At 37.7% G+C, this 20,990-nt stretch overlaps 1 protein-coding gene across 11 annotated transcripts in view; it reads left to right on the forward strand.

The window, feature by feature from the left end:
* The window catches only part of LOC129727325 (flotillin-2), a 380,442-nt gene that overhangs the window by 350,102 nt on the left and 9,350 nt on the right, over positions 1 to 20,990 (forward strand). For 4 of the 11 annotated variants that reach the window (XM_055685054.1, XM_055685050.1, XM_055685052.1 and 1 more), the window contains 2 exons: positions 5,107 to 5,294; positions 8,114 to 8,252. In XM_055685054.1, coding sequence (XP_055541029.1) covers positions 5,107 to 5,294; positions 8,114 to 8,252 — 327 coding nt within the window. Of the gene's footprint in view, positions 1 to 5,106; positions 5,295 to 8,113; positions 8,253 to 16,885; positions 17,045 to 17,076; positions 17,233 to 20,990 lie in introns of those variants that run through there. The other 7 variants (XM_055685055.1, XM_055685060.1, XM_055685059.1 and 4 more) reach the window with 7 other exon arrangements.

The following is a 20,990-nucleotide window of genomic DNA, read 5'->3' on the forward strand; positions in this document are numbered from 1 at the left end:
TTATGTCTAATATATGATGTTTATTTATTGGCCTCATTATTCACTATCTGGCGAACGTTGGCGATTGACATAAACATACAAGGTGCTTCACAGTAACGATTGTAGAAATCTAATAATTTATTTTATCAATTTTTGCCTAGCTCGTGCTTTCGATAGCGATGATGTCACTTTACTTTTGTCTGATACTTCTATATTGTTTGAACTTCCTTGCCGAGGAAAGTCGATGATTTCTTCCAAAAAAAACGCAACTTTTGGTTAAGTGGATAATGAATGTGACGCATCTTTTGCGTAAACTTATAATCATGTTGAGAAATCTCTTAAAAATGTCTCAATTTTATTTTTTTTAACCGTTATGTGCTCGACTAATAAAAACACCCTTACGTGCACCCCGGGTACGTACAAATTAAATCTCCGATTTCGATAGTTTAGTTCCAAAAGATTAAGCAACTTATTTATCTCTAAACAAATCCGGTTTTTCGGGAATGTGTTCCGAAACTAAAGTATTTTATGAATATATGAACAGAATTTTACAATTATTGGTTTAAAATTCATAAAATTACTTCCAAATGCCATTTTTATGGTTTTGAATTTTCGGTGACACGCCCTGAAAATGGTCCATTCGGAACAGATTCCACTGGGCCATAGAAACAATTAAATAGAACAAGGTCCAATACCATCCAATAAGGAGAATTTCAGAACCGACACAAGACGCCATTTTCAATTTCAAAAAGGCAACTTCCGGTTACTGGAGAAGAACCAAAATCCAGTCCACAATATCTGAAAATTCAAGCAGTTCAGATTCTGGTTGAATCTTGGACGAAAAAGAAGAAACAGTTAGGCAATTTAATGTGCTTGGAAGTGTGGAAACTCGTTGCGGGAATTGAACTTTGCCAATCCTAGAATTAACTCTTCCGCTCCCGCTTCGGCTTTTGAACCGTACTTCTAGTTTAGATCGCCTAACCTTTTCTTGACGTCGTTTGTACGCGGGGCACGCGGACAGCTCATGCGGAGTCTGCCCACAATTAAGGCACTTTTAAGCACCTTTATGACAAGCATCATACGCGTGTTGATCTCTGCATTTACCACAACATTCTTTATTGCCGCAGTGGGTGACTATATGACCCAACCGCTTGCACTCGAGGCAGATAATGACCCGCGGAACGAACAAGCGCGCGGGTAGACGCACCTTGTCCACGAGTGCATAGCTCGGCAGGGCAGTCCCGGCGGAAGTGACGCAAAAAGTGCTGATTGGGTGTAAGTTTTTACACCCTTTTCGAACGACACTGAGTGCAATTGGTTGCAATCCGGTATCTTCACCGGTTGAACGCTGGAATCCTTAAAGCGGTCCGGCCTTAAGTAGATCCTAGACAGTCAGACCACACTGACCACGCTATCGATCTTGTGGTGATTACTTGCAAAAAATCTACCCCCTTCGAGCGGCCTTTAGACAGTTAACCGGAACATTCCCCATATGTCTGTAGCCATGTTTTTGGGTTCTTTCTTCGTTTTTTTTACCACTTCCTCCTACGTGACAAAATTGTTGGAGTAGATCTTATACTTCAGGTTTGTCCAGAAAAATCTCGATGGAACGTAGCGGGGGAACATTGGGTGAGTTCGCCGACTTGGGTACTACATCGATATTCCATCTCCTCCAGCGAAATCGCTTCAGCCAGATCCGGCCAGAACTCCGCGTCTTCACCCTAATGGTATTTCTTGATGAACGACGCAGCGGGCAGGTACTTTGTACTATAAATTTCCCAGTTCACGGCCAGTCCGGAACGAAACAAACGTGGCTTTGACATCTCTTTCTCCACAGTAGCATCTCCTTGATGTTTGAAATGAGTTCCCCCTCCCTAACCTTGCTTCGTGGGGGAGTATTCGCCGGGAAAATCGACTTGACCTTCTTATTTAGCTGCTGCTGCTGCGTCATTGCCTGCAGCTCCGAGACCAGTGAAAGAGACTGCCGCTTCCTGACATGTATGTTCATGTTCGCCAGGTACTATTTCACTGTTTGGCTGGTTGTACCGACCAAGCGGCCTAGCGCACGCAGCGAGGTAGCCACTTTCCCTTGGTCTTCCTCCTCCCCAATGCGCGTCTGTTCGTTTTTGTAAAAACAGTGGAGCAGGCAACGAAGATTTGTTCTTCTCTGTAGTTAACATTCGAAGGCCTGGTAATTTATTTGTTCCGGATTCTAGTTTAACGAATAAAACTCATTACAGGTCGGGCTCGATTGTATAGAGACTTGATTATATATGATTCGATTTTTTTGCGATTTCAAAAATTTTTTGAGATTGAAAACAAACGAGTTGACAAATTAATATACACTGATCAAACTTTTTCTTTACATTTGACAGCAATTACATCAGGATAACTACAAAATATATGTATATTTTTATAAGAACTGTGTTTTCTGACTTCTAGGGGGATAAGTCAAAAATAAAATTCTTTTTATTTATTAGAAAACAACGAAACATTCATGTAAAATGAATATAAAACATTTTTTTTTCTGTGATTCGATTATATATATAATTCGATTATATATAGTGCAAAAAAATCAGAGACTATATATTAGGGTGGGGAATCGTTATATGGAAAAATCGAAATTTGATAGCAGAAAGCCAGAACCAAGTTTTTTTTTGTTCTATTTGGGACCCCAAACAATCCTGAATTTATTGGAAGTCGATTGGTTTCGTCTCCGCTTGGCGCATTGCATTTTAAATTCATATGGAGATTTGTATGGAAAAACCAACTTTTTGCATTTTCCATTCTAAAGAGCTCAAAATGGCTCAAACCATAGGTTTCATGACTTAATATGGTAGGTTTTTTGATGCCTAACAACTTGGCCGAAGATACTAAAGAGCTAGGGTGTGCCAAAAAAATTCTAGAGCTGTTCAAAGTTGAGTATGTCGAAATTTATGTTGCAAATCATTTTTTCTGGCAACACTGCCAGTGTACCGGCGTTAGTCAGATTTCCATCAGAAGTAACCTCTGAAATACTTTGTAGATTCTATTTACGCCTAGAATATTGACCTGAATTTGTTTGCTTGGTCCAGCTGAGTGTATAAACTCGTTACGACAGGTTACTTTTGATGGGAATCCAACTGACGCCGGTACATCGGTAATGTTGGCAGAAAACAAGATTTTTTGCATTTAAATCGACATACTCAACTTTGAACAGCTATGGCTCTTCTTAGGGACATTCTAGCTCTTCAGTGTCTTTTGCAAAGTTGATAGGCATCTAAAATACTATACTTTAACATAATGTAGTGCATTATTAGAGCATTATTGAGCTCTCTAGAAAGGTAAATGCAAAAAAGTAGGTTTTCCCATATGAATTTTCATACAAATTTAAAATGCAATGCGCCAAGCGGAGACAAAACCAATCGACTTCAAGTAAGTTTGGGGTTGTATGGGACCCCAAAAGGAACCAAAAAAACTTGGTTCTGGAAAATCGATCATTTTTCCCCACCCTACTATATATAATCGAGTCCGACCTGTATTATGAAAAGTGTTGAATTTGGTTAGGCCGTAGGGTTGCCACCTGACTTGGATATCTTGCTCAGATTTCAAAAGAGATTTTCAAAGTAGTGAGCAAGAGGAGTATAGTATGTTACATTGGCTTGCTTGCTGCCAAAGATACAAAAAAAAACTAATGTGTTCAAATTTAAGTAATTAAGCTTCAAAATTTTTTTGCTCTACAGAAAAAAAAATTATTTCCACGAAAGTAGTTGGTTACTTCATTCATCTCATCAATTCTCAATGTTAAACTGTATAGCATCCAGAAACGGCTGATTTCGTATTTTTCAAGGCACAAGACTCGGGAAAAAGGTTATAACATATCCTCATGTTTGCATCACTCCAGCAAACATGAGGATATGCTTACACAGGTGATGCATTCCTTTATTTCCGAGTCTTTTGAAAATTCGAAGCCGGCCACTTTTGCCTTCTATACCGTTTCACCTCAACAGCCGATCGAATTCGGTAATATTTGTGATAATGTCAGCCAAATATTTCAATGAAATTTAGTAAATGTTAAAGATTCGCCGTAAGCCAGACCTTTTCCTTTGGTGAATTTCTCAAAGTTAATGCCGAAAACTCTTAGAATACTTTGCTAAAAATTATAACCTCCACAATTATTTACTGAAACGTTCTATTCAAGGCAAGTTTTTCTGCTTCTTTGGGTAATAACAAAACTTAAAAAAGAGTTGAGTAATCAAATAAACTAACAATATGCGCTACAATACATAGCTTAAAAACAATTAGTGATGAATTTGAATTAATAAATACCTACAAAGCTGAAAACGTGTTTCAATGAAATCAAACATTTACCCAAACAGGCATTTCATCTTTAACTCATCACATTCGTACATTTTGAAACATATTGATAGCTTAAGCTGCGTTGGTGGTTCAACTCAACTGTGGTTTCCTGGCTTTTATATTAGGAATGCTTTTTGTTTGTCCTTAATCAGAGGTTCTCATTGAGCTTCCACTAACGATAGTAGAAGTTAGTCTGTTTAGGAAGCGTCCAGATTTGGTTCTTATTGTATACATTATTTCTTTCTGTTCACAGGAGGTATTACCACACGCTATAGTTTTAACCCGTGTTAAAAAGCTGCCTTTTGGGTAAACAAAACGTTGATGCATCGTCTCACTAACCCAAGAAAGCGGACAAGTATCAAACTTATTTAATCCTTATTTTTAGCTTGCACACTAGGGTTCCAAGTTGTGAATACTATATAGTTCCATTAGAGAGGTTTTTGTTTAGACTATAGCAAACGTTTTTTTGGCATACATATGTACATCTATCGATGCGTTGCTGGTTTTCAATTAAGGCACATTAAATCATTCTAATTAGTGATCGTGGTAACGGCAATTTGAAAAACAACTAACATATCAATCGATACTCAACGACGATTTGATATTTTGGTTTCAGCAATCGTGATAGGTCTCACTGCACCTTATATTTGAATAGAGTGTCACAATGGTTTCACTAAATTCAGGCGTTTGATTCAATTCACGGCGGGTTTCGTACGGACCTCCCAATGGCAGATTGAAATAATTCCCGATGCTAACACTACATTCCGCTTTTTACCCTTCTTTCTTCAGGTGGATGCTGCGGATCTACGAAGAAACGTACAATCGTCGGCGGCTGGGCATGGGCCTGGTGGCTAGTTACTGATGTCCAACGGCTATCACTGGAAGTCATGACGCTGAATCCGATGTGCGAAATGGTGGAAACCGCCCAGGGAGTCCCACTAACAGTGACAGGTGTTGCACAGTGTAAAATCATGAAGGTATTTCCACCCACCGGGGTGCTCTTCTTGTGTATAGACTGACAATGAATGCCATACCCATGTATAGTGCATCCCCATTTCCTAGTGCGAGCTGACCGCTAGACGCAGCTCCATGAGTAAAGTATAGCGAATGATTATTTAGTTGGTGAAATAGGGTTTAGTATATATTTTAGTATATATTCAAATCAATGTCGAATTCGTTTTTGCGATGAAGCTGCACCGGTGTAGCATTTTTAAAATGAAATTGTTCATTTTTGGTTTTCAACTACACCAAAACTACACTTCTCATATACAGATTAAAAAATTAAGAAATCAGTTATACACACATTAATGAAACTACACAGAAAATATTCGTTTTTGAGCTGTAAAGTGTGTTACGAAACGGTGCAGCACTCTCGCAAAAATAAAATTGACATAATTTTACAGCTTTATTGCTTGCGTTAAACTTTGTGCGATCAAACGCAAGAACTGAATCATCGAATCTTTGGAATACAAAAAGTAGTATAGATATTTCCTTTTTTATCCGTTATACTATTACTTGGCTTAAAGTTATACAGTCGATTAAGTTAAAATTATGAGGCATCAGCCTTTTTTGCATATTCTGATTGAAACTAAACATTGCAATATCAGTGTAGACCGCGAAGCTTCATTGCCCCTGTTGTTTAAAATCAACCAATTGCAGTTATTTTATTTCTACAAAAAAACATAAATAAAAAAACGATCGTTACAAAAAATAATTCGTAAAACTATACAATCAATCAATAACATTATCGGGTAGGAAAAAAATGTTAAGCAGTCTATATTGAATTACGTTAAAAGTTCGTTAAAAACATATTCCTCATAGCATGCCCTTCCACATATATTAAATACGAACATCCTAATAGCCTCTCTTTATTTTAGATTAAATATGACAAAGTAAGTTTTATAGTAGTTAGTCTTTTGTTTGGTACTTTTGCTTGTACCCGGCTTGTTATAATTGATGTGCCTTTTTCAATTGTGTAGTTTAGTCAATATGCAATACGCCTAATAATTGTCATAATATATTTTGTAATTGATTTTAGCTGGTTGATTGTACCCTCAAGCATTTTACCAACATATAAGAACACCAATCTTTATTTGGACTCTATGAACTGGTTATTTGTTCAATTGTTCATCAATAATTTTTTATACCTCTGTACACGAAAACACCAGAAGCGATAAATCGAAATCGTTAATCTTTCAAACGTATAATTGTTTTGATTTTCCATCAAGTTCTAGCTATTATTTAAATCGCGTTCCAGTTATAAAGCTTCGAATGTTTCATGGTTCTTTTCACTTATGGTTGCCGATTACTCTTAAGTCTTAATTCGTTAGAGATTGATAAAATAAGGGGTTTAAGTTAAAATTATACTAAATTTATTAACTAATATTATTTAGTGGACATCTATGTATTGAGAATCAATTGAATGTTAAAAACATAAATCTTTTTTTTTTTTCTAGATGTATTTCTTTCTCGAATGTTTGTTATTCTCATTCTACACGTTGCTTAGCATCCTTAACAGAATGGAGATATAATCAATTATTTTTGAAGTGATGGTCATTGCTACCACACAAGGATGAAAATTATCACTCGCGTTTATTTTTTCCGCAAGCCGATAGCTCATTTAATAGGCCCAATTCTAAACAACTTTGTATGACGAACTTGAAGTCCTCGAGTAGTACTACAACGTTGTCAAAGAGAGTATTGCTCGTACTCAAACACCGAAGCTGTGAGAGGACATTCTGGCAAATCATCGCGATAATTATCACGATCATGATTATTATCGCAATAATTTTCTTAAATCTGCTCTCACGGCTCCGGTGTTTGAGTACGAGCAATTCTCTCTTCGACAAAGTTGCAGTACTACTTGAGAACTTCAAGTCATACAAAGTTGTTCAAAAATGTGCTCATTAAATGAGTTTTCGGCTTGCGAAAAAATAAGCGTGAGTGATAATTTACATCCTTGCAGTGCCACAAAACAAACCCCATTTTGCTATTTGCTTACATAGACTTAATTGTAGTTGTTGAACGTTGATCGCATTTCGAATCCTAAAACTATATTATGTTTTTGCATCATAAGATGGTATGTAGCACTAGTGTTCACATTTACCGTTTTGTTTTTCATATGATTTGGCAGTGTTTTACATCGCCGTATTTTTATTGTTCTACATGCTGTAATGTATATTTTTAATTGTTATTTTTCATTTTGTAGTGCCACCTTTACCGAATATATTTTATTTATACAGCATAACTACATGAAAAAGAAATGAAAAAAGCTCACCCCCATCCCTTCACACCACTATCCGTCATTGTAGAGTTTCCGTTTCCGTTTTACTTGAGTTTTAGGTTCAACCAGATTCTTCTTTCAATTATGTATGTTTTGTGAGATTTTTATTTTTCAAGCAATTAATTGTTTTGCATTAGTTTTAAGATCAAAATGAGTGATGAAAGGAGTGAACTGAAATGATAGAGACGTTTTTGCATCGATTGAACTACCGGATAGATAGTCAAATACGTTTTCGTTTCGCTAGTCATGTCGTGTGTTTTACTTAGTTAGCTTATATGATTTTTTGAACAATGGCAAAATCTTTTTGTGGACCAACAAAAAAAAAACATTCACCTTCACCGGTTACCGTTAAACACTCGTGCTCTTTGTGTTTGTTGCCGAAATTAGCGCAAAAAGTACTCGCACACGCCATTCCGAGAGTAGACAAAATTCAGCTCTGTAGACGGCAAACGGGCCCTCACGGACGGATAGCCGTATCTCATTCCCTGCGTTTTTCATTTCTTTTTCTTGTAGATGATGAACGTCTATTATTTTCACCATCAGGCCGACGAGCTGCTCGGTACCGCCAGCGAACAATTTCTGGGAAAATCGGTGAAGGAAATCAAAATGACAATCCTGCAGACCTTGGAAGGACATCTGCGAGCCATTCTCGGTAAGCCAAATGCGTATTCACGGCAGGATAGGGCGTCCCGGTCTAAGTTATTCATTTGGCAGTCTCATAAATTCAGGAATATTTGTATTTATTATACCTAAATTGGATTCTGGAGAAATGGTGCAATTGATTTCAATGGTGTCTACCTTTTCACTATTTTTTTCAGCTCTCATGCGCTCTGAAACAAATGTTTTTTTTCTTTTGGTTTGTCAAAACTCATCACAATGCGGGTAGGTCATTTCATAAACACCTGCTTTGTGTATTTTATCATCCTTAGTAAGATCCGAAGTAGGAGTTTTATTCTGTTTATTTGTATTATTGTACTACAAATATAACATAAATATTCTTAGAACGCACAAAGTGGAAATATCAAAACATAATTTTCAGATCTTAAAATGAACCGGAGATTATTTCAGGTTTCAAAATGAAGTCTAGAGATGATTCCCATTAGAGCCACAGGCATGGGCATACTACCAGCAAAGATATATAAACACCGTAAAGAAGTACTAGCAATGCACAATGGTCCAGAAACCAAATTTAGGGGGAAATTTGGGTCTAGAACTCTATAGCAACGTTTTAGAGAAAAACTTTCTTCTACAAAGTTGTTACATATGATAAAGCGCTTATTGACAAATTTTCCAAAAATAGGGTGACCAAAATTTTCGGAGCAATCAAGTATCTAACTTTTTTATCTTTGTAGATAGAAGAAAAACTTGTTCTACAATATTATAGCTCCAATAATTTTAAGTAACTTTGTAAAAAAAGTTTTCCTCTATCTTTGAAAACAACCGATTTATATTGAAAAAACACATTTTGCACTCTAACTTCTTTATTTCAAGTTTTACCTTAAAACTGTCTTTGAACGACTTTTAGAGCTTTTTAAGAGAAACAGTTTGCAATTCTGATATCGTAAATATCTCAATTCCATTCGAAGTTATTAATGTTTTACATAAAAAAACATGCGTTTTTCATTTGTTTGTCATTCTTTTTGGGGCAAACATAAAAATATCTCTTGGTCTTATTTTGAAGGGCATACTTGACTCTATAAATGAAGGAATTTTTGAAAATATGTTATTTTTTAAATTTGAGTAAATTCAATTTAAAAACATGACAAAAATTTCAATAATTTTATATATTACGCATGGAAAAGCACGCAGATTAATTTTTCTGGTATTTTTCCTTACAACTAGAAGTAATCACCTTTAATTTGATTCAAAAAGATCAAAAATTGATCAACTGGTTCAAAAGTTATGATTTTTTTTAAATTAAATACATCGAATATAGCCGTTTTTATGGTCACCCTATTTCGGTGCTAGTCCCCCTAACAACCCAACGAAAAAATACGGGTTTGATTATTTTCAACATAGATTCATCCCTGCGATTTTGAGCACAATTGAAGCACTTTGGGGGACCAACTTCGAAATAGGGTGATCATAAAAACAACTGTGTTAGATGTATTCAATTTAAAAAAAAACACATAACTTTTGAACCAGTTGATCGATCTGCAATCTTTTTGGATCAAATTGAAGGTAATCATTTCTAGTTACAAGAAAGAATACCAGAAAAATAAATCTGCGTGCTTTCATATGCGTAATATATAAAATTATTGAAGTTTTTGTCATGTTTTTAAATTGAGTTTACTCAAAATTAAAAATCACATATTTTTAAAAATTCCTCAATTTATAGAGTCAAGTATGCCCTTCGAAATGAGACCAAGAGATATTTTTTATGTTTGCCCCAAAAAGAATGACAAACAAATGAAAAACGCGTGTTTTTTGATGAAAAACATTAATAACTTTGAGTAGAATTCAGATATTTACAATATAGGCATTGCAAATTGTTTCTCTTAATAAGCTCTAAAAGTGGTTCAAAGACAGTTTTAGGGTGAAATTTGAAATAAAGAAGTTAGAGCACAAAATGTGTTTTTTCAATATAAATCGGTTGTTTACAAATATAGAGAAAAACTTTTTTTACAAAGTTACTTAAAATTAGTGGAGCTATAACATTGTAGAACAAGTTTTTCTTCTATTTACAAAGATAAAAAAGTTAGATACTTGATTGATTCGAAAATTTTGGTCACCCTAATTTTTGATAATTTTTCAAAAAGCGCCTTCTCATATGTAACAACTTTATTGAAGAAAGTTTTTCTCTCAAACATTGCTATAGAGCGCTAGACCCAAATTTCCCCCTAAATTTGGGTTCTGGACCATTGTGCAATGGTTCTCCACCGCGTATTTTCCAAGAATTAGGAAGAAGAGAGACTATCGGAGGAATGGATGCAAGGAGTTGCTTGTCTTATGTATAATAAGGGCGATCGGTTACATTGATCAACACCGCCTGCACCACTTCCTTTAGCAAAAGATTTAGGGTAGTAACGAGCGGGCTTTACACACTCGTTACTACCGACGAAACCTTCACTCTCCAGCAGATCCTTTAGAAATCTCAGGAGCACAATATGCCCACACATTACGTCTTCGTAGACTTCAAGGCAGTATATAATACAGTCGAGTCGACAGCTACGGCTGCGGACTACGACTACGGACGGATAAAGTGACACGACACATCAAAGCTACCTTGAACCGAGTGATGTGCTACGTGTGCGGCGGAGGTAATCGGGCCTACTTTGGCCTTCGCAGGACGATTCGACAAAACACTAATTAGACCAGTAGTTCTCAATGGCCTTAAAACCGTGAACATGAACACTGATCATGAAGAATATACGCGCACTGGCTGTATTTGAACGGTAAGCATTGCGAACAATATTTGGTTGAGTACAATCCAAAAGCGGAAAGTGACGCAGGCGTATAAACCATGTCGCAAGGATGCCGGTCCGGCGGATGAAGCTCACCGGCACCAGAAACAGAAGGCCAACGTGCAAAATTGCTTAACCGGGTTGAAGCGTACCTGCGAGTGCCGAAAAGCCATGAAAAATTGGCGACGAGTAGCCTAGCAACGAGAGGAACGTAGGGGAGCGTAGCCGCAAGGTTACTGAGTCCGTTTTTTTTCAAACGAATGGTCATGGGTTCGAATCTTAGTAGAATCAGGTCATTCAATGTTTAAAAGGACCTAAGCATAGGTTAACTCTCAGGCTCCCCCACCACTTACCCTTCCTTTACGCTAAACTTTATAATACCTTGGTGTGACTTCCTCCTAATAAAAATAAGTTCCTCTTATCAATAAAGCTGGCTAGGAACTTATCCAGAGAATTAAAATTGGCGATATTTGGCAGGAGGAATGAGACTCGGTATAGTAAAGCAGATAGCATGTTAACGTAAGGGTAAAATCATATAACACACAAGCACGGATAAGATAATAATAAGCATACCATATCTCAAAAGAGATATTGCTAATAATAGAAGTGCGAAATACAGCAGACACCCGTCATATGTCACAATAGATCAACGATTCTGGTCGCAGTGAGGAAGTCCATACAGGAAAAAAAGCCCAGTAACGAGTGAAGTGGAAGAAAACACTTGATACGGCACAAGCCACCACGGTTCTAGGATACTTTAGTAAGTATATTAGTAAAAAGTCGCTATCTTGGATTTCACAGCTGGATGTGAGATCGATTTCCGGCCATTGGTCATCATCCTGGTTTTGTAAATCCACCAGGCTGGTATTTTTAGCCATCCTGGGAGCAGGAGATCGTCATCTCAGATTTAAAAATGACCTCTGAAGTCGATTTCTGGCTTTTGGTAATCGCCCTGGTGCCGGGAATATCCATATTGGATGATGTTCGATTACTTAAGGCTGCTTACTAAAAAATATATCTCCCAGCTGGTCTCGAGGTACGATGCTGGCATAACAAGCCAGTCGAGTCTCGGTCGGGAGAGACTGTTAGTGTCAGTAGGATCGTAGCGCTAGCCCCGCAATTGTCCTGTACACTTAACGGTTGGCTGCGAAGTCTGTGTATAGTAAAACAGATGGTCGAATTCCGATACGGAATGTAGCACCAAGGCTTCGCTTATTAGGTCAAAAATTGCATCGGGGTGGATTTCCAGCTTCTGGATATCATCCCTATCTCCGAAATACCCATTTTGAACGGTAATTAAGCATTTTTGGCTATTTACCTGGAACCGGAAGCCATAAAATTTAAAATGGTGTCTGTGGTTGGATTCAAGCGTCTAAACATCACATAAATACTCTTTCTGATGGTACTCGGTCACTCTAGCCTGTTTTACAGAAACGCCTACAATTTTCGGCGCCTAAAGTTAAAGTCCAGCCTATGGGCATCATCACGGTTTCGAAAATATCCATAATAAGCAGTATTTGACCCTTTTGGGCTGTACTCAGATTACCAAAAGTAACCATTTTGAATTCCAAAATGGCACTTGCGATAGGATATTAGTTGTGTTACGGAATTGCATATTCATATATGGTTGGCGTACGACCAAACAGAACCTAGCATAATTTTTTTTAATCGAATTATTAACACCAGGAGATGTGACAATTAATAATCTATCTTTCATGCAAAGACGAAATCATTTGAACGGCTCAGAATGATATAACAGAAATTCTCTGTAGCTTGCAAAAAACATGTTGATAAAGTAATGAAGCTGCATTTGAGTAATCAAATTGATGAAACTCTCGTTAACTGGGGACCAGGGCTCTACATTTTCGAAACAAAACAATGAAACTGAACATTCCGCGCTGTCATTTCGATTCGAACAGTTTTATTTTTACTTGATTCCTTTCGGCTACTGTCATCGAATCACTTCTTTCTCTCCTTCTCGTCTGTTATTCATCGGATCATTTCAAATGAAACTGATGACTATTTCAATTGACGGAGAGAGACTCTTTCCTTTCTTTCAGTGTCTCAATTGAAATTAGCACCGCATCGCTTCGTTCGATGATAGTTTTCTAATACCGCAAGCCGCAGTTAGTAGAACGGCAATGCAATAAATACGTCACGCAAGTTCCGATGAATATTTCGGATTTTTTTACGCTGTCGATCACTGGCGCTGCGTAACCACTTCGGGTTGTGAAACTGGTGTTGGCGTCCTCCGTTTCATATCGTCACAACTTTCTTTCCTCCCTCTTTCCTACGCGTGAAGTACTGTACGGAAGCCTCCTCTCTCCGTCAGCGCTCATTGTCATTTTTAATTGAAAACCGTCATGTGACAGTGACGGTTATAATCTCCACTTTCAATTGAAAAGCAATTGTATAAATTTCAAGCTTTTCAGTTGTCAAAATCAAAGCTTTCGAGTGGTTTTCATGTGATTCACTAAGTACTCTAAAATGATACAGAAGCTTTCCAATGGAAGGCTACGGGTCAAAGCATCACTATAACATGATAGTTAGTTTTTTAAGTTTTAAAATAGTTTATTTGACACGGCACGAAACAATTTATGTTTAACTGAGCCAAGTACATTTTTTTTTAATTCTAAATTAGCAGGAAAAAGAGGGAGGCACGTTTTTTATATCTCACGGCCGACTACGAGCTAGTGGGGATTAAGGGTGAGAGGAGGGGAGTTACAATTTTCATTTTAACTATATTAAGTTATAGAATTTATTTATTTGTAGATGGCTAGCAGTGATGTTCTATTTGAGCAATTTTGTCTGAGGTGTCTGCGTGAACATAAAGATGTCGAGTCTTCGTCTTAGTGTCTCCAGCATGGTGTGTCATTTTCTTTCAGTTTGTGACGGGAATTGTAATCTAACAAATAGATAAAAAATTCAAATTTTAATGTCAGCATTTTTTATAAACCCGTATAGCTGTGTCATGCACTGGAGATCACCGCTTCCCAGAATGTCTCTAACGGGTATGTTCGGTTGTTTTCCTCGGGCCCGAAGGGAATCTATAAGCCCGGACCTACCACCACAGAATTCGGCACACGAACAAACAACATGCGCGATATCATGGTAGCCATCGCCACAAACGCAGTGATTACTGTTTACAAGCCCTATACGAAAGAGATGCGTGTTTAACGTGTAGTGATTGGACATAGGTCTGGACATCACGCGAATGAAGTCCCGACTCACATCCAACCCCTTGAACCATGCTTTCGTCGATACCTTAGGAAAAATGGAATGTAGCCACCGTCCCAGTTCATCTGAATTCCATGATGATTGCCAACTGTTGAGTGTCCTCTGACGCAAAATGCTATAAATTCATCATAAACAATTGGTCTTTCATAAATATCGCCATCAATAGCACCCACCTTAGCTAAAGAGTCAGACTTTTCATTACCCGGAATCGAGCAATGAGAAGGGACCCACGCTAAGGTAACCCGGTAATTTTTATCTGTTAAAGCACTTAAAAACCGCCTTATTTTCCCCAGGAAATACGGGGTGTGCTTCACAGGCTTCATCGATCGCAGAGCCTCAAAGGCACTGAGACTATCTGTGAAGATGAAGTAGTGGTCTATGGGTAGGGTTTCGATGATTCCAAGAGAGTACTGAATAGCAGCAAGTTCTGCGACGTACACGAAAGCAGGAGCATCGAGTTTGTGGGAGGCGGTAAAATTTTCGTGGAAAACACCGAAGCCAGTGGACTCATCTAGATTAGATCCGTCAGTGTAAAACCTTTTATCATAACTAACATGTTTAAACTTATTGGAAAAAATCTTAGGGATCTCTTGGGGTCGCAATTGATCCGGGATACCAGAAATGTCTTGTTTCATGGTGGTGTCGAAGAATATAGCATTATTAGAAGTATCTAAAAGTGCGACATTGGAGGAATCGTATGAAGAAGGATTAATATCTTGAGCCATATAGTTAAAATATAAACTCATAAATCTGAATTGAGATTGAAGGTCGACCAACCTCTCGAAATTTTCAATTACTAATGGGTTCATAACTGTGCATCGAATTAGCAACCGGTAAGAGAGATTCCAAAAACGATGTTTCAACAGAAGAATACCCGCTAACACTCCAAGACTATAACATGATAATTGTCAATTGAAAATGACTTTGTCAGGTTCTGCTAGGAACTATCAAGTTTTTTGTGGACCCTTAATTTTTCATCGAAACTTAGCTTATCAAAATTGTTGTAACTCTCGAATTTCGTTTAAATAATTAATTAAACCAACATGATATTGGGAAGGGGAAAATTGAAGCCTTCATTTGCTAACAATTTGATGGTCGCCATATTCATTTTCCAGAAAAATTAATTTTCGAACAAGTGCCTACCCTCTTACCTTAGAAACTATTGTGCGATTCGAAAGCTTATACTTCATAGCAGCTCTAAGACCACGAATGATTTTTATTGAAAAGAATGTTTGCGATTGCGATTGATTATCCTTTGATAGATATAGTCGACTCTAGTAATCTTCTCAATCGAAAGTTCCTGTGGGCCCTAACCCAACCCCTTACCTCAAACACTTCAGCTGAAGTCTTCGGAATGAAATTAGCCATGACTGCAATTTTTATACAAGCAGTTTATCAATAGGACTGAGTTTGGCTCAACAAAGCTTTTATCGAATATGTAGATCAATATGTGAAACGAGAAACTGTGATCAGATAGTTGAATCACGGTCCAACCAGTCGATATTAAAACTATATAGGTTCTATGCTACTTCGTTCATACGTTCACGCAACGTTGTTTATTTTCAGTAATCTAAAGTAAAGGAAAGATAACTATGTCAAGGTCAAGGTTGTCGGAAGGGCGGTTTCCCTATATTAGCTTTGAGGTTGGACATAAGCAATGAATTTTTCAAATGACCGTGATCATATCTCCTCTTGTGATCCTGCACTGCATGTTTCAGTACTATTCTGAATTAGGAAACTTTTTTCTATGTCAAGGTCACTTTCTTACATTCTCCCTTCCAATTAAATATATTCTATCTAGTTGCAAATTGGATTTCTCGATTAGCGACAATCGATTTCCCTCCAACTACTTCCGGTCTTAGATATAATGTACGACGTAAAAGAAACATCGACTGTCACTTCAGTTGGATCGACAATATCATACGCAACTCTTTCATCAATCAAAAAGTTTTACTTTCCATAAAAGTTCTGTGTAAAAGCAATACGCTGGATTCCAATACTTTGTGTCCAGAGTGCTAAATCTTGTTCAGGGTTGGTTGAATTCAGTATTATTCAACTTCGATAGTTGAAAGTCTGTCTTTACTGACTTTTACAACAAGCAATAAAAGCAAAACCTATCTGTTACCTTTCGGTTTTCGGAACCTTCTTACTCTAGCTGTCTCTTCCAACCGGATTTTGAACATGCGATAACAGGATTGTTAGGTCAACATTATAGTTGGCAACGATGGACGACTGGAATGCGAGCAGCAACCTTCATAATGAAATTCAACGTGAACGGATAAACAACTTTCCATAGAACTATTATTCTGACCTCCACTTCTCTTAGATGAAGAAAACAGCCGTTCTACCAATTGAACGAATTACCGCGATCAATAAATTTTCGCCTTGACTCGCGTTCTAGACAGCTGAGCAACGTGTCACGATGTCAATGTTACGTTAAATCAGCTGCCTACCATTCCGTTGGCTGTTGGAAAAATAACTTACCGAGCATGCTAGCGGGTAAATGTACATACTATGCTTCTACACATAAGGGTAACAACGGTTCTGGATGGATATCGCCTGAACCCGAATATTAGCTCCAGCTAGTCAGTCATACTGCCAGACTATGGGTAGCGTACTCGTGACAAGTTCGCAATGAATTGATGTAGATGTGTACTGATAACCGTGTTTTTGCCGTGCGATTCTACGACGAACCATCCAGTTGCATTGTGGCCGGTAAACAGTGAGCTTCGATAGCCGTTCAGTGCCGTACTGGGAAAAATCGATTTTCATCAGTTGTGTGCGATAGTGCTGAATAGTGAGAGTACAGAACTATTATTTACCTATTTTCTTTTTTCTTAATCTGTGGCTGTAGTTTTACCAACCAATTTATTTTGTTCACTATCGTTTACCGTTTTTAACCGGCGTGTCGTTTTTTTAACAATTTATTTTGTTCACTATCGTTCATTCGTTGAATTTAAAATTTGATAATAGAGATATTAATAATCAAAAGTGAGTGATACAATGAAAAAACGGATTATTTCAACATGATCAAAAGGCTTCTGTAGTGAGAGCCGCAATTTATTTATCAAGTATGATCCTGATAAGTAATTCTACGGATTGACACTTCCCGTTATATTGTTCAAAAATGCAATACAGTGCCAATTCAAAAAATGTTGTTTACGACATACTCAATTGGATGCGGAAAGCAGTCGTCCGCATTACTCATTTACCTAAATTGCAACATTGACGAATGAGCTAGAATATATATTTGTAACACAATAGGCCCGTTTCATTTGATAAATTTCAACGCTTGACATACAATGTTATTAATTAGATTAATAATTTAATTAGTTGCGTTATTATGAGCGTTAAGTTTCACACATGTAAAACCCATACATGGATGCATTATTTAATTAAGATTTAACCTCCCCAGAGCAGCCACACGACTTCCTGCCAGCCTCCGTCAGCAGTAACGGGTGCCAATTAACAAACGCTTTTAATCTCTGTACTTTTATTTCCGATGCCACATGTGGCTTTCGCGGTACAATCTTTTTAATCTGATATACGCAGTACTACTGCATTGATGTTGATGAAGATGAACCCTGTCTAGCTTAACTGATAAGGGTTATATGCAGGCAAACCAATTGACTTGTTTATTAAATAGAGTTATCGTTTTTAAGTGAAGCACTGTACGTGATTTAGAAAAGATTTCATATTTATTTAATTAAACAATCGATGCAATTGATAAAATATGGGGTTCTGAATTTTTCGACCAGTTTGTTTTTGAAACTAACATCCCCCTCTCTACCGTTTTCCAACTTCTTTTGGTATGATTTTTTTCAGTTTGGGCGCACCCACCTGAAATAAAAAAAACAGATTTTCGAATTTCTACATCATCTACCGCATCTAGAAATTTTTGAAATTTTCCATGAGGTTTTGTCGCGGAACTATGCTTAAACATCAACACGCGTCGCCGCGAGATTGATAAAATATAATCCTGGTTCTACCTCCACAGCTTATCTAAAATTGAGAAACCCTTCTCCTTCTTCTTTTTTTTCTTCATCTTATCCTGAATTATAATCAAATTAAAATCAAATCAAATAATAATTATTTGACACAAACTTCGCAGCCAACTGTTAAGTAAACAGGACAATTGCGGGGTTAACGCCACGATCCTACCAACACTAGTTAGTGTCATCCAAAAGTGAGACACGGTTTTTACTTTTCTCATTTATGCAGATGAAAATACACAAAAAAGAAAACTCCCCAGTTGGAGGAAGCGAAAAAGCTTTTGGATTGAATGATGTTTGATTTATACCGTGGAATGGGATGAAATTGATCAGTGGGGTGAAGTTGATCACCTGAAAATTCGTGATAAAAATTACTAATCAAAAGACACTGATCTTACAACTCTAGGCAATGTTTACGTGTCCCAAAAACAACTTTTGCCAGATTCACATACCTGTCCAAGTTAACCCTTGCATGCCCGATGTAATTTTACATATTTTCGAAAAAATCTTCAAACTTAGTCTCAACTCAATCAAATTCAATCCAAGTTTCCAAATAACAAACAAAAGAATTGAATTTACTTAAAGTAATCTTAATTAGAGGTTAATTACGTTCAATTTGGAGAAGCGTGTAAAGTTAGACAAACGCTCAAAAAAATATAATTTTCAACAATGATTATTTCATACCATAAAGTAATACTGATCAATTCACAGGAAACCACAAAGATTTTAATTTCAGAAATAGTTTTTAAGCTTTTGCAACAAACCGAATTGAAATCGATCTAACGATGATCAAATAAGTGCAAATTTAGCAAACTGCAGCTCGTGAACCAAAATGAATAAATTTTAACCTGAAACATCATTATTTTCGTTTCCTAACTAGTAGTGATAGATATTTTTCACTTCAGAAATCATCATTTATCATGAAAATATCGAAAAATAGCACATTTCCAATAAAATTTATGGATTTAAAGGGTGATCAATTTCACCCCGATTTATCTCGTAGTACCTTATAGAACTCTCGAATTTATTTTATAAAGTAGACGATAGAAATTTTCCCAATTGCCATAGAGGCTTTCTAGAGCACAAACCAGCAATTGTTTTAAATTTATACTATTTCGGGAAAAATGTGCATGAAGCTAGTTAATTGGAAAATATTAAAAATCTGATCAATTTCCCCCCGTTCCATGCTGATTTTATAGATATCAGTTAGCAACTTAACGTATTATTTTTCTAACAATCTTCAACACCTAAACAAATATAAGAGATAAAAATAAGCTTTCTTCGGTAAAATTGTGTTTGTTTTGGCAAATAACATTGCAGAACATTGATAAATTGTAGAAAAAAACCATGGGCTCAAACATTCCATACTTCTTATCAGAGTATCAAAATCAAAACAAATAGAGATGTCATTATTCATTTGCTAAGAACTAGTACTGCACACAAATTCAATTCTCAAACCTAGCCGTAGTTGCTCGTGCTGTATCAGGAAGTTGTTGCCATGCTGCTGCAAGTCTCTCGATCTGGCCGAGCCATCGTGCACGCTACGACCATCTAGTTCTGGTGCCGACCGTGTTGCTGAAGAGAAGTGATTCCACAGGGCTGTAGTCCGGCATCCTTACGACCACAACCTATTGACTTTCGCCAGGTGTGCAATGGGGTTCTCTCCAAGCAGCACGTGCAGCTCATGGTTCATGCACTATCGCCATTATCCGTCGTCCATCTGCACTCCACCGTAGATCGTCCGCAGCCCCTTCCGTTCGAAAACTTCTAGAGCGTTAAGGCCTTCCGCCAGAAGCGTCGTTGTATCGATTCCGTAGAGCAGCCGTTCTCATCCTTTTTTGTCCGCGTACCTCTTGGTGCTATTTTCCAAATCAATTGTACCACCTGGCTTTTAATGTTCTCGTACAGTGGGAAGAGAAGTGGTAAATCATGTTGTGGCTGTCTAGTTCAGGATTCAAGTTGAACTATGGTATGTTTGGTATGTTGGTGCTCAGACATTGGTATGTCTGAGAAGAACGGGCCGTCTATGAGAACATGGTCAATTTGGTTTGCTGTACGTTGATCAGGTGATCTCCGGGTAGTTTTGTGGTTTTCCCTATGGGGAAAGAAGGTACTTCGGACTGCCAGTCTGCGAGAAGCTGCGAAGTTTTCGCATCGCTGGCCGTTGTCGTTCGTCACGGTGTGCAGGCTGATCACCGGCTTATATATGTCTTCCCTACCGATCTAAGCATTCATGCCCCCGATGACGATCTTGATGTCTCTACGCGAGCAGCTATCGTAGAGTTTCTCCAGCTGTGCGTGGTACGTTTCGTGAGGGCAGTGCACATTGAGGATAGTGTAGTTGTAGAACCGGCCTTTTATTCTCAACAAACACAACTTGTCGCTGATCGCTATAAAGCCCAGCACAATAAAGCCGATACCCAGCTCGTTGGTTGTGCTCTGGTAGTACTGTGCCCCAAATCAGCCGTACCTTCTCTCCTTTCCGGCAAAGCTCCTGGAGCGTAACGATGTCGAAGTGGCGGGGTTCTAGCTGATCCAACAGAATCCGATCGGCACCCGGGGCGTTTAGTGATCTACTGTTCCATGTACCGATCTTCAAATTGTCGTCCTTATTTCGTCGGTTAGGTCATTGCCGATTGTGAAGGTTCGTTTTCAATGCTTGATTATTCGTAGTATGTTTATTTTAGCATGCTGCTTTGTTAGGGCTGCGATGTCTAGTCTCGCGACAGCAGCTGCCGTCTTGGGTGTAGCTGGCGG

This window comes from Wyeomyia smithii, chromosome 3 (assembly GCF_029784165.1).
Source record: "Wyeomyia smithii strain HCP4-BCI-WySm-NY-G18 chromosome 3, ASM2978416v1, whole genome shotgun sequence".
In the NCBI taxonomy this organism is placed as follows: domain Eukaryota; kingdom Metazoa; phylum Arthropoda; class Insecta; order Diptera; family Culicidae; genus Wyeomyia; species Wyeomyia smithii.